This window comes from Mustela putorius, unplaced genomic scaffold, assembly GCF_011764305.1.
Source record: "Mustela putorius furo isolate JIRA1106 unplaced genomic scaffold, ASM1176430v1.1 tig00000040_pilon_pilon_pilon, whole genome shotgun sequence".
Taxonomy (NCBI): domain Eukaryota; kingdom Metazoa; phylum Chordata; class Mammalia; order Carnivora; family Mustelidae; genus Mustela; species Mustela putorius.
Window position 1 is genome coordinate 1,088,154 of NW_025421261.1, and position 16,957 is coordinate 1,105,110.

A 16,957-nucleotide genomic window follows, 5' to 3' on the forward strand; every position below is an offset into this window, starting at 1 on the left:
AGGAGCGTATCTGCAGTAGAAACCACACTTCCCTCTGCTCTTGGGGTTCGCTTCTTTTTCCAAAGTCCTTTGGAAAATAGTCACTGATTTACAAGTATACTGTAATCCTTCTTTTAATCTGATATTTACCGGTTTGTAAAGTGGATCTGATGATGATGTTCTGTTTCTTTTCCAACGGTGTCTGTGGAACATGGATATGAAAGTGACATTTGGGGAGCGTGCAGTGATATTTGCAGATCAGATCTGGCAAATACGTGTGGGCATGTCGTAGGCATCTGAGGTGCAAGTAGTATTTCCTTGATAGTACTTTTCAAGGGTATATCCGTACTGTTTAAATGAAACTTTCTGCGGTTAAAATGAAAACGAAAATGAGAAGTTTTATTTTTTTCTTCCAAGAATTCTTCTGTTCCTTCCGCTCTTCCTGAACCGATGACTGCTAGTGAAGCAGCTTCTAGGAAAAGCCAAATAAAAGCCAGGTAGGCAAAGCTGTGCTGAGATCGGAAAAGACCTTTTTTATGAAGTGTATAGTTCCTTTTTAAGTTCTAGCTAGTATTGTTGATTAAATGTCATTTTCACACACAAAAAATGTATGTTCTTTACTGCATGTGATGAATAGCTTAGATAGCAACTATAAACTGAGCTTTTTTGCATTAGATATGGGATTTGACATCGATCTTACTCGAAATGCTCACCCTCAGCAGTTAGGAAGTGATTATGCAACAAGTGATGTTCTGTTGGGTCATTTTGAAGGGTGTCATTATTCTATCACATGGTAACTCTCATGAAATTTTTTTATTGTGTTTATAGCTAGTATTTTTTTTTTAATTTAAGGAAAGAAATGACTTACAGCAAACTAAAGTATTCTAAATTCATATGTTCTTTTATGTATTCTAATACATATTTGGAATATGTATTGCTATGTATAACTTACAATGAATGGTTATAACTAATTCTTTTAAGGCTGATAAAGAAGTATAATGTTTTAAATTATCATTCATAGTTTTTTATTGTACCGGTAAGTTTGATATGTATTATGTAGGTTAAGATGTGTGTCTGATCAGTGATTGAATTAATGATTTTTTATACTATTTTTGTCTATAAAGGTTAATAAACAGGATTATAATTTAGATTGTCAGATAATATTGCATGTGGGGAGATATCTTGGTCATGGCTTTTTTTCCCCCTTTTCGTAAAGGTTTCTTTATCTGAGAGAGAGCATGAGCTCTCGAGTTGTGGGGGTTGGAGGGTTGCAGAGGGAGAGAGCAGAGAATCTCCCGACTCCCCGCTGAGCACCCGGTGCATCTCAGGGCTCGGTCTCAGGACCTCTGAGATCAGGACCTGAGCTGAAGTCAGGAGTTGGACACTTAACTGACTGAGCCACCCAGGTGTCCCATTCAGAGCTTTTTTTGTATTTTACTTAGGTAAAGATTTTATTTGACATGAAATACATAAAATATGTTTATTATGCACCTGTTATATGTAAGATAGAGATCCTGGAAACACAAAGAAAAAGGAACAGTGTTTATTCTCAAGGAGCTCCCATTCTAATGAAGATAGACAAGAGACAGTTACATGTACAGACACTGCGTTACACAGGTAGATGCACGCGCAGCTACTGTGCAGCTCTGAGAGGGGGAAAGGGCCAGCTGGGAGCAGAGAGAGCCGCCTCTCCCTGGGGCCGTGGCTCCTGCTGGGTGGACGTGCTGGGGAGAGAAAGGACAGCAGACAGGCAACTCAGGCAGGAAGAAGGCCCGTTGTCAGCGTGCCGGCCGAAGCGTAAGGGGACAAGAGACGGCAGTGGTGGGAAGCGGCAGCTAGATGCCGGCCCCAGCAACTGGGTCTCTGTGTCATGCTGAAAAATCGGCACTTTGGGCTTGAAGCCGGTGGATTTTCAACTTTGCAGTTCGCTCTACCATTTGGGACTTCGTGTGAGATGTATTGTTATAATAATAAAAAATAATTTGTTGTTTGTAAATTGTTAAAATATCATTTATGAATGACTTTGTTTAAAAAATATGCCTTCAGTCTAAAAATATTATCTTCGCTCTCTTGAATTTTAAAATACTCTCTCGAGTAAGAGACGGAAGGAATAAAGTTCCATCTACCTCGCGGGAATCTTCTGACCGACGGTCTCCTCTATGGCACAGCTGTAGTTGGCAGCTGCTGTTCGAGTTGAGTCGATGAATTCCCATAGGACATGTCAGTTCAACTTTACTGTGGTCTTTAAAATTTTATTTATTTTTTAACAATTTATTTGAGAGAGAAAAAGAGAAAGAGTGTAAGCGGAGGGGTGGGCAGAGGGAGAGAATCCTTGAAGCAGACGTCCTGGTGAGCTGGGAGGGGCTGCCGCTCCACTCCAGCCCAAGACCCACGACCTCATCATGGCCTGAGCTGGAACCAGCAGTCCGTCCCTTGTCTGACTGAGCCACTCAGGTGTCCCTTTTGTGGTTTTTTAAGTAATTATTGTGTTAATGATGAAATCTGTAAGAAAGTAGATACAGATGTTTTAAGAAGCATGAGTCAAGTGGACAAAAATGATGCTTTGAGTATCTCTTTAACCATGACCGAAGTCCTAGCTATACAGTTACAGGCAAATGAAAGAGTGCAACTAAAATTCACAGTGCTATCCATGTTAGGTTAAATCTGTACATTACATTAAAAAATTAGGTTCACTGGTACTTATGGTCGATAATATAAATTTTCTCTTTATTGACAGAATCAGTAAAGTACTTGAAAAAATTTCAATATGTATAAAACCTAATTTAAAGATTTAGTTAGTCCTTTTTTCATGTAAAAGTCTTCTTGATGGAGGACAGGGGATTGGAGCAATCTTTAAGTAGCTTTGCATCATCATTTACAGGTTTTAGAGCTTCTGTGAGTATTCTCCATGTACCCCGCCTTTACTGAGGGACACAGCGCACTGGTCTCCTTCTTTCTTAAAAGCTCTTTTCTACCTCCCTGAAACCTGCATCTGCTCTTGGGATTGTTAAACATGGCAGACTTGTGACTCATGTCTGAAAATGGGAAGATTGAGAATTACGGTTCTGGCAGATGGAAACACTAAAGTATTTTAAGAGGAGAGAGTCTGTGTTTAAGAGATTGTTCAGGAGACAGGGAATAGGAAAGACAAGGAGGGAAGCAAACAGCTTTGTCTACCGTAATAGGGCGGATGAGTCCTCACGGTGGCGGTGTTACCAGTGATTACTCAGTCTTTTGTTCGAGGCGAGTTTGTGTCTTCATGTTGCCTAATCTGCCCAGGCATTTTCTGCCCATTTCTGCACACAGAACGCTTAATTTCTTTTTTACTGTCTAATGAACGTGTGTTTATTTTTACCCTCCAGTGCCTACCTGAAGCCTTCATAGCCAAATTAGATTAAGGGTAGAATTACTCCTCTGTGAAACTGTTGACCGTACTAGCTTGACACTGGTTATTTTTACTGTCTTGTATTTATTTTATTGTATTTTCATGAACGCATATCATATCTTCCTGGGTATACTGTAAATTGTCTGAAGATGGTATTGTGCTCTGGTTGCTGGATATCAGTAATTGTATAATAGGTCTTGGTACATTGGTAAAATACATTAGGAAACGCTACACTAAAGTCTGTAGAACTTTGAACATGCTTTTTAGAGGTTTGCTGCCCTCGTGTATTGTGAATCTCTACAGAGCAATTTATAACGGGAACAAGGCAGGTCAAGGCTTGGCCCCTCCTTTCCACTTAATAAAGAACGGATAGACAGATGAAAAGACTGTACGGGATACACAGTCCCCAACTGGAACTTAGGGAGTACAGCATTGGTTTTAGTGTCATATCTAATTTGAACTCAGTAAGTACTTGATTATCATTACGATGAGATACAATTGGTTATATGTAAACATGATAATTTTATTGCCTTTAATTCAGTCTTCATGACTTGTACTATAACCCATCGATCCTAAACATAAATGTCATTTTTAGAAAACCGCACACATACAGTGTATTTCTGTTACTATCTAAAATCTTCGATTCAGTTTCAGTTCTTTTCTCTCTTACGAAGCTAGTTAAGAGGCTCCCTCTTGTGGTATGCACAGACGTAAGGGAGAGCCATGGATCTGTACGGTCACTGTGTATCGGACATTCTCCAAATGCAGCAGATAGAACTTGGTAAATCATGTGTGCAGACTTTCATTTCCAAGTCTTTGGAAAAGGTGCTGAGGGAACTTGGTGAAGAGATTTTATGGCAGCCCTGTTGAAAAGTGAACATATGATTAGAAAGTAATTGAATTTTTGTACTGGATTTATAGAAAAAATAAGTTGATGAATATGTGAGTTAAAGATTTCCCCTGGCTTTTTTTTTTTTTTTTTTTTTTAAAGAAAAGAAAATGTGTCCTTTAGTGTTCTTGCTTTCAAAACTATGCTTACCATTTTGACCATCCCTGTCTGTGGCCTCAGCTAAGTTCTGGTGGGGAAAATGTTGCGTAATTTCCATTCATTGTTCTCAGGAAAGCATGTTGAAGATTCAAGAAATTGAATGTGAACAGGTGGCTCCACTCTTTGAAAGTTTTGGCTCTTTTGTGAGTTCTGGACGGCAGTCTTTTCTTTCTTGACCTAGAGTCTAAGCTAAGGGAGACTGTTATTTTTTGTTTCTTGTTTTTTATTTTTCGGACTGGTTTAGAGAATTGACTCCTGATTCTGTCTAGAACCTTATGAGAAGGTTTCTGTTTGTTTCCTTTATTTTGTCTCTTTAAGAGCAAGCCTGTATTCTTTTTCTATCCGCTTCAGTGACGGACTATGAATTGTAGCAGAGCATACTGGTTTTAAGGAAAATGGTTAGGTTTATTTTATTTACTTTCCTACCTTTCTTAAACATTTAACACTTGAGAATAGAAAGGAAGAAGCCAAGAGGACTAATATGATCGTCAGTAATAATTAAAATGCATCTGCTGAAATAGAGCCTTTCTAGACAAATACTGAATTAGAAATAATCCCAGGATTTCAATGAAATAGATTCTTCTGTTGTAGAATAACAGATACCATTGGACCAACAGAAACCTCAATTGCACCAAGACAGAGACCAAAGGCCATCTCCACACCTGCCACTCCCAGTGTGCTGACCATTCAGAGTTCAGCAACCCCTGTGAAAGTCCCCGCTCCTGGTGAATTCGGGAACCACAGACCAAAAGGTAATAACAGCCCTGCCAACCTTGTCACCTTTATAGTTAACCTAAACCTTATGGCTTGATTTCCTAGGAGTGTAAATTACTGGCAGCTTACTCTCGTGAAGCAGGTCACTTAATGCTTAAGAAACTTTCTACTGATGTCTGATAAACTCAACCCATTGTTTTCCTAAAGTTGAAGGCAAAAGCGGTTACTGGTAATATAATAGTTTGGTACAAACAAAGCTTGCATTTTGCTTATCCATAGAGTCTTCAGCTGGTAGGGTTTGAGGTTGGTAATAAGGTTCAGGGGTATAGACAATTCTGTATTGTGTTGGAGGAGGTTGAAACTCGTGTCTTAAAAAGTTCTCTGTCTTTCCCCTGTGTCCAGAACCCTGGCGGAGGAGTGTGTCTTGGGTCCTGTGGAGAGCATGACACAGAAACTGTCTTCTCATCTGATTTGAGAAGATTTATTTTTCTGATCTTAAATATCTTCAAAGCATTATGATATAGTATAGGACTTAAAAAAAAAAATTCCCTAAGAAAATCTCTAATATTAGATAGTGAACTTGTCCTGTCAAGGGTCTGGGGTTATAACCTGTAGGCTCATCTTAAGAAAACACTGTTTTGCACTTTATTTCATGATATGGCTATTTTGCTTTAATGTTAAAATGTTTTAAATAAAGGTGTTTTCAGCTAGTATACTCTAATGGTTAAGAGCCCATACTTGGAGCCTCATGAACCTGAATGTGAGTTCTGTTTTTCCCATTTCTTAGTCATGTATGTTATAGAAGTTCTGGTACCTGTCTTATAGCATTGCTGTGAGGATTACATAACTGCTTAATATAATCCCTTGCCACATAGTATGTCCTTAAGAAATGTTAGCTATTAGCTACTATTACTGTTAACTCTATACTCAGGAAAGGGAATGTTTATGTCACCTGATGTGTTGCTGGTCCTTCTGTCGTGATCAGGCTTACCAGATGGAGGATTGTTTCATGGAAGAGGGAAACTGGGGGAAGTGGAAACCTTTTGTGTCTGTTTCTTAACCTCATTGTTCTCTTTTGTAAAATGAGAGTAAAAGCTGTTTTTCCTGTTACAAGAAATACATGACAAGGTGTGGGGTATCTGGGAAGGTTCTGTTTTGTAGCAAGCATTCAGTGTTCGTTCTTTTGTTCGTTCTTTCTTTCTTTCCTACCACTTTGGGTTGGCGGTCCTATTAGTCTTCTTTATCATGTATCAGTGCCCTCCAGCCAAAGAGCACTAGGAACACTTGTATTTGAACAGATTGGGTTTATTACTCACACATCCTGGGAGTCTGTGGGAGTGTCTCAGTTAGATGCTGTTTGAAAGACTTACTGAAGGATTTGGGCTTGTTGTAGGTATTTTGGGGGAAGCTTGAAGGAAGTGGGACTTTGCTCTGGATTGAATGCTGTCAGGAAGTGAATATATCATAGGTATTTCGATAAATCTTACTTCTCTAGAAGGAGGGAAGCCAAAGCCTCACATTTTTTTTTTTTTTAAAGATTTTATTTATTTATTTGACAGAGAGAGATCACAAGTAGGTAGAGAGGCAGGCAGAGAGAGAGAGGAGGAGGAAACAGGCTCCCTGCTGAGCAGAGAGCCCGATGCGGGACTCGATCCCAGGACCCTGAGATCATGACCTGAGCCGAAGGCAGCGGCTTAACCCACTGAGCCACCCAGGCGCCCAAAGCCTCACATTTTTTGGTGTCCAAGCAAGCAGCAGTCAGCCATAGAGCAAGGCCCCACCTGGGAGAGGTCTGGTCTTTTTTTGGTTTGGACAGTGTTCCTGCGCCTGGCGGTGTTCAGATGCGGTGATGGAGTGGTCGCGCTGCCCGGGTCCGCCATGGGGACAGGAAGCCTCCTCTGACATGAGCGTCTATGAAATTGTTGAGTAGGAGCTGTGAGGGTCAGGCCTGCTCCCACGGCAGGGACTGCGTTTCTTTTTGTCATGCTTCCAGCTTGAGTTGAAAAAGCAAAATTCCTTTCCTCCTGCTATGTATGCATCTTTTAACATGTCTCCCCCATTAAATATTATACGAGAAATGACCCATGGATACGTTCTTTTAGACTATTCAGACGGTATGGTAGTATTCAGGGAAAAATATTAAAGTCTCCGTTATTTTCTTCCATGGAGTGAAACTAGCAGCAGGTTAGTATGCATTTCCTGGGTGTATTTTTTTATGTTCTTGCACGCACCTGTCTGGATACCAAACACTTAGGTTGTGTTTAAGGTAAAGGGACTCATACTATACCTAGTTTTCTGCAAGTTGATTTTTTTTTTTTTTTAACTCTTCTGCTTAGGAGAGCTTTGCCCATTAGTGCGTACACATGTACCTTGTAGTTTTTAAAAGGTAGATGATATTCCGCAGTGTAAATGTACCAGTTTATGTAAGCATTCAGGTCATTTCCAGTATTTGGAACATCCTTAAAACAGACTGTTAATTTCTACGTTAGAGCATTTTTCTGAGGATGATATTAAAGAGGCAACGCATTTAAAATCTGTCAGCTGCTGTCGCATTGCCGTCCAGAAGGACTTAGATGTTCACACTCAACAACAGCGAGTGTCCATGGATTCTTATTTTTGCCAATACCTGATAGTATTGGTTTTTTAAAATATTTCTCTTTTGATAGGTGAAATATCTGTGTTTTTGTTTTAATTATTGATTAATTGATTAATACCACGGTTTCATGTTTACTGTTTACATGTTTTCTTCTGTGAAGTATCTTTTGCAGTTTTCTGTGACGTTGCTTTATTTCTGTTTATTTTTTATGCCCTTTTGCGTTTCCGTCTTCTGAATAGGAGTTCTTGGCCTTATGGATCGTAACGTTTCTTACAGTACGTCTTTGACTGTCCCGGCCAATCCACGTCGCTTCTCTGAGCCTTCGTTTTGTCCCCGAGACCCGGGGTGATGGCTGGTGCTTCGCGGGCGCACTCGGAGCGCCGTGTCCCGCCGGGTCGCCGCGCCGCTGCGCCGGGGCCTTGGTTGCGGGCGGGGACGCCTCTGGGCCTGCGCTGACGAGAGGCGGGTCCCCCGTCGGGTCCCCGTCCCTGAGCTGCGGCCGCACGAGTCCCCGCAGGACGCGCCCTGCTGCGGCGGGTCCCCGTCGGGTCCGGCGGCCGCACCGAGACCTCGGGGTCCTCGGAGGCGCCCAGCGCGGGCTCCCGCCTTCGCGGGTCCCGAGGGGAAGCGATGCGCGTCACGGGGACGGGGTCGTGTCTCTGGTCGTCACGGTTCAGCCTTCTCCCGAGCGTGTTTCTGAGAGCTTCAGGGCTAACTGTGACCAACGCGCAAGACGCGGGTCCGGCGGGTCCGGCGGGTCTGGGACCCGAGGTCTGGGCGGCGACGCTGTCGGAGCAGAACCGGCTCCTCGCGGCGGCCCCGCGGCCCACGGAGCTGCGCGGGGCCCCTGGGCGCAGAGTCGGGCTTTCCGCGCCGCCTTCCGCTTCTGTGCGCGTCTTTGGTCGGTTTCCCGCGCTCATTCGTAGGACGCGCCGGGGGCGCACTTCCGCGGCTCCCCGGGATGCGCGCCGGGACAGCGGCTCCGCGGCGCCCTCGGCCCCGGGTCCTTGTCCGCCCGGCCAGGCCCGAGGCGGGGACCGCCGAGAAGGCGCCGCGCGGCAGAAGGAAGCCGTGGGGACCCGGGGAGGCCCGAGACGGACGCGGGGAGGGCGGGAGCGAAAGCTCGAAGGACGGGACGAGCCGCGGCCGGGGGGACGGAGGGAATCGCACCGGCAGACGGGGCCGTGTAGACGGAGGGAGTCGCACCGGCAGACGGGGCCGTGTAGACGGAGGGAATCGCACCGGCAGACGGGGCCGTGTAGACGGAGGGAATCGCACCGGCAGACGGGGCCGTGTAGACGGAGGGAGTCGCACAGGCAGACGGGCCGTGTAGACGGAGGGAGTCGCACCGGCAGACGGGGCCGTGTAGACGGAGGGAGTCGCACCGGCAGACGGGGCCGTGTAGACGGAGGGAGTCCCACCGGCAGACGGGGCCGTGTAGACGGAGGGAGTCGCACCGGCAGACGGGGCCGTGTAGACGGAGGGAGTCGCACAGGCAGACGGGCCGTGTAGACGGAGGGAGTCGCACCGGCAGACGGGGCCGTGTAGACGGAGGGAGTCGCACCGGCAGACGGGGCCGTGTAGACGGAGGGAGTCGCACAGGCAGACGGGCCGTGTAGACGGAGGGAGTCGCACCGGCAGACGGGCCGTGTAGACGGAGGGAGTCGCACCGGCAGACGGGCCGTGTAGACGGAGGGAATCGAACCGGCAAAGACAGACGCACGCGATCGTGCGGCTGGTGGAGAAGCGCGGAGCAGGCCGAGGCCGGTGGGCTCGGAGACCTGCGGTGGCCTCGGAGACCTGCGGTGGCCTCGGAGACCTGCGCGGGGGAAGGCGCAGCGTTTCCAAGAGGCCGACTGGCTCAGGCTGTGGCGGATGCGCGCACATTCGCGAGGCCTGAAGCTCCGGGAAACACCGCGTCGGGCCGTGGGCTCGTGTGCACGCGGGACAGAAGAGGGACCGGCCTTGCCCAGTGGGGCTCAGTGAAGCAGAACGGAATGCACCGTTCTGTTGAACTCTTGTATGTTAACCTGCATTTTTCAAACCTCTTTTAGGAGCCCTGAGACCCGGCCGCGGCCCCGAGCTGGCGCTGGGTCAGGGGCCGCCGCAGCAGCCCCCGCAGCAGCCCCCGCAGCAGCCCCCGCAGCAGCACCGCGTCCTGCAGCAGTTGCAGCAGGGAGACTGGAGACTGCAGCAGCTTCACCTCCAGCCCCGGCCCCCGCAGCCGCCGCCGCAGCTCCTCCAGGACGCCTACGGGCAGCAGGTCACGCTCCACTTTCTGTACACACGGCGGGGGCACAGGGGACTCTGGCTCCAAGGCAGCCTTCGCCCCGTTAGCACACTAGTGAAGAAAACGCATTTTCCTTGCCTTCGTGAGATTCTTTAAGAATCTCCTGTTGAAATAGGTTGCATCAGGACTGCATGAAGCCAAGAAATGTTTAGTCATTGGGCATTTTGAATAAGCATGGCCGTTGACGATGAATGTCATCTTTTCCAGGTTATGTTTTTAGTTAAAAAACAACTTAAGAATGTCATTGTTGGAAAGGTGGCATTTAGGCTCTCAGACATAAAACTGTCTTGGGGTTTTGTTCTAGGTACGCCCCTGCCCTCCCAGGCCTGGGTTGGGGGGGTGGGGTGGGGTGTGTGTGTGTGTGGGGGGGGTTTGTTCTAGGTACGCCCCTGCCCTCCCAGGCCTGGGTTGGGGGGGTGGGGTGGGTGTGTGTGTGTGTGTGTGTGTGTGTGTGTGTAGGGGTGGCATTTAGACTTGGGACACAGACAAAAAATGACCTTAAGTTCTGTTCTGCACTTTGCCTTACCAGAACCTGCAAATTTCTAGTTTCATTTAGCTGTTTCATATTTAATTACTTGTCACAATTCCTTCTCTATCATTTCCTGAAATGTGTTGAGCCCAGTAAACACATGGCACCTCTACGTGGGGGGCTCCCTCTGCTGGTCTTGATGCAGAGACCCGGAGCAGAACAGTTAAATGGAGGGTGCCGTTGCATTGCCGGAAGGCATCGTGGAAGGGGAGATAGAAGAGGTTGGGAATTTACTATGAGTCCTGGACCCAGATCATTTCAGGGTCCAGCGGGGAAGTGTGTTCAGGGTTAGTTTTCTTCCAAGCATCCTTAAAGTGCACTGGGAATGCAATTCCAGTGAGCACATGTAAGTTCTAGTCAGTTATGGACTAGGGTTTTTGTACATTGGTGCTTGGACTCCTAGTACTGAAATCATTGTTATGATGGTGAGCTCAGTACTAAAAAATGTCCCCCAAGCCAAAAAAAAAAACCCCGATGGCACAAAAAAGGCGTGCCTGATATTGATGAATTTCTTTGTTTTTTTCATTGTAGTATCAGCATGCAGCGAGGCAGCAGCAGATGCTCCAGCAACAGGTTTTGCTGCATTCCGTGTATCAGCCGCAACCTTCTGCATCACAGTATCCTGCAATGGTAAGTGTTTTGTAACTTCTAGATAGTTCTCTCGGAGAATACATTCCAGTGTGGGAATTCCCAGTATGAATGGTATTATTCAGAATTTAATTATTCAGATTTGACTCAAGTCAGTTAATTAACACATTCTTAACAAAGCCAGTAGTGTGTGTTCTTAAGCAGTCTGGCATTGGTCTGACCCATAGCACCTGAACTTGGAACAGTGTAACTGACTGATGATATTTTTCTCTTACCTCATCATATAAGGGAAATGATCTATTTCCTATGGTCTTTTGGTCATATGTCTCTTTCATTTGGCACATGTCTGTTGAATAAAAAAATAAACTCAATGAGAATTGCATTTGCTTCAGAGCAAATTTATAGCAATTGCTGTACTAGTGGCTATAAACTCCTCTTGTCTTTTTCTTAGACTTTTCAAAGGTAGATCTTTGAATCCTGTCAAGTGAACCTAACCTCACAACGTTTTTTTTAATTGAGGTATAATTGACATAGCATTCTGTTAGTTTCAGGGATACAGTGTCGTGATTTGGTGTTTGTATATTTTGCAAATGATACCGTCATACCCGCAGTCAGACAGCTTCTTAAATAGACTTCTGTCTACTGCTGTCCTGTTGGAGCCGCAGACTGCTCCCCCGCGCGCACGCTGCTTTTCAGGCCCCGGACTTTGCTGCCAGCGTGCAAGGGGAAGAGCGTAGTAAGCAGGGTGGTGCTGACCGGGCTCCAGTGACCTTGAGCCCTGTCTGGCACGGCGTCTCTCGTTTCAGGTGCAGCAGTACCAGCAGGCGCTCCTGCAGCAGCAGGTGCGGGCTCAGCGTCCGCAGCCCCAGCCCCAGGCTTCACCCGAGTTTCTCACGTCCCCTCAGGAGTTCCCGCCAGCCTTCGTTTCCTCCACGTCTTCCCTCCCGGCTCAGGTTGGAAGCGTAGTGGACTCCTCTTATAGTGCCAACAGGCAAGTATCTTTGCGGCGAATGCGGAAGCCGTGATCGTGGAAGTGGGTGTGAATGCCGAGTGGAGTCACCAAGTGGCTCCTGACTTGCGAGCCCATCTTTTTGCTGAGTCCCCCTTTCTCGCGCTAGTCCTCTCTTCCCGACCCTGAGGATCCCTGTCCTTCCTTGCACTTCCGTCAGTCAGGTCTAATAATTGCTATTTGCAGGTGAGGCTTCGCAATATCTAGCAGCATTTAAGGCTAAGGAAATTAGTGACTTATATGTTAAGACAGTCTTTGTAATTTAAATAGAAACAAAGCCCTTAACAGGCTACTTTAGTAGTTTAAAAAAAGGAATCCTTGTAGACAAGTTAATTTAACTTTGTCTACTTATATATATTATTACTTTCAATTAATTTGATAATATTCATAAAGTTTGTCTAATTTGGTTTAATTTGAAGAGGTGCAAAAAATAATAATATGTCACTTGGTTCATTTATAAGATCGTGCAAGCTTATTACAACCACAGCCTGGTGTATTTTGGTTATTTAGATATATTGGTTAGAGTTGTTTTTCATGGATCATGCATATTGGACACATGACGGTAAAGAACTATGCTGTCAATTTTCTCAAATTCAGATTTGAATTGGGGAGTGCTTCAGGATTTTATAGTGAAAGATCTATTGACCATTATGAATATTTCCTAATATTTTTAGATATGTAGGAGGAAGTAGTATTAGAACTTTGATTATGGGAATGCTGAAGAAGTTCTCATATAATATTATTTCAGTATATGAGCATTAGTTGGGAAAAGGTGTCTGCAAGCTTCGGCTAGGACTTAGGCATGAGAAAGTGCAACATCAGTAGCATACTGATTCAGTGAGCCTGTCGAGAGGGGGGTAAGATATACAGTTTGCTGTAGTATACCTCCCAGCCTCTGTGTGTGTGAGAGAGAGAGAGAGAGAAAGATAGGGAGAGAGGAAGGGAGAAAACATGGATTTATTGAAGTATTTTCCTAAATCAAACATTTAGATGAAGGAATTAGGACAAGTATGTCTAAGTGCAGAGCAGGGCATAAGATCAGAGGCTAGTTTAAAGATCCAGATTGGTATTTGCCAAACTGTTATTTGCCTACTCTGGTATTTCCAGGCTGGGTTGAAAGAGAGTTAACCAGGGGTTCTTAAGTTAAGAAATCATTAGACTCTCATCTTCTCTTAAGAGCCAAGAGACCTTAGTAGATAACTTTCATAAAATGAGAGGTTCGGGCCTCCAGACTATGTGGATACTTAAGATACAATGAATTCTTTATGATGTAGAAAATAACCCTCATCTACTTTTAGCTGATTCATGAAGCACTCCTTGGTGACTATGTAGAGAACACCTCTGTAAACGGAGAGTTGTCGCGGTGTCTCAGCAGAGCCGGGACGTGGGACCGTCTTATTCGGTGGTGATTTTAGACGGATCCTGTTTGACATGGCACCCGAGTATCGCTTTAGGGCTACTCCCTAGGATCATCATAATACTAAGTGCTGGTTTTTTTTTCTAGACACCATTCTCTTGGCTTTTTATGTATTAAGTAATCTCCTTAACCTTATGAGAGAGATCGAGTGCCTCCTGTTGTACAGATGAGGAAGCTGAGACAGAGAACTTACGGAGCTTGCCCAAGGGTACACATCACAGCAGTTCAGATCCCAGGGGGGTTGTCCCATCTGTGCCCAGATCTGCCGTCCTCGTCATCATAAAAGCATCTGATTTTCCAGGTTGGTTAGGAAGAATGAACTAGGGCCCTTGAGAATTTTGAATTCTAATGTTTTCTCTCTTCTTTTCCTTTCTTAATTATTACTACAGGTCAGTCGCTGATAAAGAGGTAGTTGCTCATCTTCCAAGTCAGAGGAACGTCAGTAACCCACCTGACATGTCGGGGTGGAACCCTTTCGGAGACGATAATTTCTCCAAGTTAACGGAAGAGGAACTGTTGGACAGAGAATTTGACCTTCTGAGATCAAGTAAGGGACACTTGAAGGCTTATTTTGCTTCACAGTAAAATCACAGTTCTGTAATTATTCAGCAAGGCCAAAGACTGTTTTGAGGTGGTAAATAGAAAATTCTTTTTGTGCATTTGAGGGCAAAAATCAGGCCGTCTTTTATGTATACTGTTGAACTATGTTGCGTCCTTTTGAAATCAATTGCTTGATTAAACCCAGGATTGCTAGTAACATGCTGATTCCTAGCACTTAAATACTGCATATCTTTGAATGTTAAATTCAGAATATCTCTAAAACATGGAAAATTGATACTTAAATGAAAAGGGAGATATCCGAATCTTGCTTACTAATCATTTTGCAGCTCTCTTTTCTTGCACATGCGGTAGAAGACACTGTGGGTCTGAGATGCCCTTTGAAAGTGCCTGAAAGAAAACATGGGCTACTACATTATGTTAATGTTCTGTAATGCCCTTTTAATGAGTGCTGACATAAAAGGGCTGCTTTGTTGTCCTGATATGGCAAAAGTTAAATAAATTATTTTCCACTTTGAGTCAGATATCTCAATGTTTTACTTGGAATCTTTGCCTTTTCTTAAACTACCTACTGTATATGTCGAGCCTTACCGCACGCATTTTAGAAAAGCTCTTTCTCGGAAAAGGGAAGTGTGGAATGGTTTGAGGAGGTTGCAAAAACTCACTTCTGGAGTCTAGATAATTTTCAGGTTTCAGAGGTTTGTACGCGTGTGCGCGTGCGGGCATGCATGTGCTCGCGTCTCCAAGTGTGTTTTCCTGTGTTGCATGTGAGAAGAAGGTCCTAACGGGCTGTCATCATAGTTCTGAGCTTCTCTTCTCTTGTAGGCAGCTGGCTTTATGAGAACAATTATTAGATGAGTTGCTTTGTTCCCAAATGATATATATTTTATGTAAAATTTATAAATGCCCTAATTCATGTAAGAATAGTTGTTTGAGATTTAAATTTATATTTTGCATATTGGTTATATGACTATGAAAAATTAAGTTGATGATTAATGCATATATAAACATGAGTTTTGAACCTTTAATAAAGGTTTGTCAACTTTGGTAAAACCAAACTTACATCTTTTTATTAAAGAAAGTTTTTTTTAAACCACGACTTTTTTGTAGGCATTTTTAGTATACCTTATGTTGAGTAGCCCAAAAAGCTAAGTTCTAAAAAAGGAAATAAAGTATCTCTTTCTTTTGGGGGGACGGCAGGGTGATATATGGGTTATAACCAAATCAATATAATTTATAGGGTTATTTTGAAAGCAAAAGGTAAAATTAAAGTATTCATTTTAATGTGTTCCAGGATAGTAACTGAGGGTTTGCTAAAGCAATTTTCTACTATTTGGGTAAAACTCGTCCTTTTTCTTTTCTTTCTTTTTTCTTCTTCCCATCAGTTATGGAATGGGTAAAATATATTATTTTATACCTTATAAATAAAAATATAAAATATTTTATATATAAAATATAATAAAATATTTTATTTTATACCTTATAAATAAAAATATGTCATTCTAAGCTCCATAGAATTTGTAACGGTAAGCAAGTTTTATTTAATTCACATAGGGAAGAATGGCATATAAAATATTCATGTATACATAACTTCATAAAAATTGGGTTTAGCCTGTGAAACTCTTAACCAGCTATTTGCTTTCAGACTTCAAGGTCAGATAACATGTGTCATTTTTGTGTGTATCTCTCACACATGTGTGTGCCAAAGAATTTAGATTTCATTGCATGCTAATTATGGAAAGATATTAATTTCCAGATGAAAGTTCAGGAGAGGAACTTCTCGGAAGGTCAGACTTGGAGCAACTCAGCTATTTGGGCAAGTGTCTAGACAAGCTATTGAAATCATTTCCCTGTCACAAGGCTGATGTGCTTAAATTGACATCTAGCACCAGAATTCTCAACCTTGGCAATGCCATTTACCTAGGTTGTAATCTCAGTAAGTCTCTTAACTGCTGTCTCACTTCCTCACTTACGAGCTGGGTAGAGTGATGCCTATCTCATAAGATAATCAGGAAAATTAAAGGAAATAATGTCTTGAAGGAATGTGGGTACTCCATAAATGTCACTTCCCTGTTCCTCGTCTTCTGTGTAAATCTTTAGGCTCCAACTCAAGGTTATTGCCCTTTAACCGGCATTTAAAAATTGTATCTAAACTATCAGGTTTCTCAGCTGGCAATTAGAAAGCCAGATTAGAAGGGGTTTTGTGGGTGGATGACATCAACAGCAGAAGTGACATATGACAGCAAGAAAGACGATGGAAATTATCTGCCTTCTCCTTCATAACTGATAGTCGTAATAATGGTGCTCATAAAAGGTGAAATGTCTTTATGAAAGTTTATAAAGAAATCATTAATATGTAGAGTGTCATTTAGAAAAATTTCTTCCCAAAGTGTAACTTAACTGTCCTATGTTCAGTCATCTTTAACAGTTCTTCCATTCACAAGCAGTAAGCCATCTGATACTCAATCCACTTGATAGGGGCTAAATTACCTGCGGCATGAAAAAAGGTCTTTCGGAACCTTCAGAGTCTCGGCGGAAGACTGACGGTGTAATGGAAATGAACTTTGGTCATTACTGGTTGTTCTTTTGTCCTTAAAAACTTTTTTTTAAATAAGAAAATTATTGATGCATTTGGAATAGCAAATTTACCTTTTATCTCAGCACAGATTTTGTCAACAATTTTCCAGAGTCTTTTCTGAAATAATTTACATTAGGTTTCTGAAATGCTCTCCAGTGAGAAACAATACCTGTATGTATGGTCCTTAAAAATACAGGCGTCGCCCATGTAATGATTGTTCAGAAGAGTACATTGCCATTTGAGTTTTTATTTTTGCGTCGCCCATG

General features: G+C 43.6%; 1 protein-coding gene across 1 annotated transcript in view; it reads left to right on the forward strand.

The window, feature by feature from the left end:
- The window catches only part of BMP2K (BMP2 inducible kinase), a 124,967-nt gene that overhangs the window by 83,163 nt on the left and 24,847 nt on the right, over positions 1–16,957 (forward strand). The window contains exons 9-14 of the mRNA XM_045067949.1: positions 397–476; positions 5,004–5,164; positions 9,777–9,985; positions 11,073–11,171; positions 11,936–12,120; positions 13,945–14,102. Coding sequence (XP_044923884.1) covers positions 397–476; positions 5,004–5,164; positions 9,777–9,985; positions 11,073–11,171; positions 11,936–12,120; positions 13,945–14,102 — 892 coding nt within the window. The remainder of the gene's footprint in view (positions 1–396; positions 477–5,003; positions 5,165–9,776; positions 9,986–11,072; positions 11,172–11,935; positions 12,121–13,944; positions 14,103–16,957) is intronic.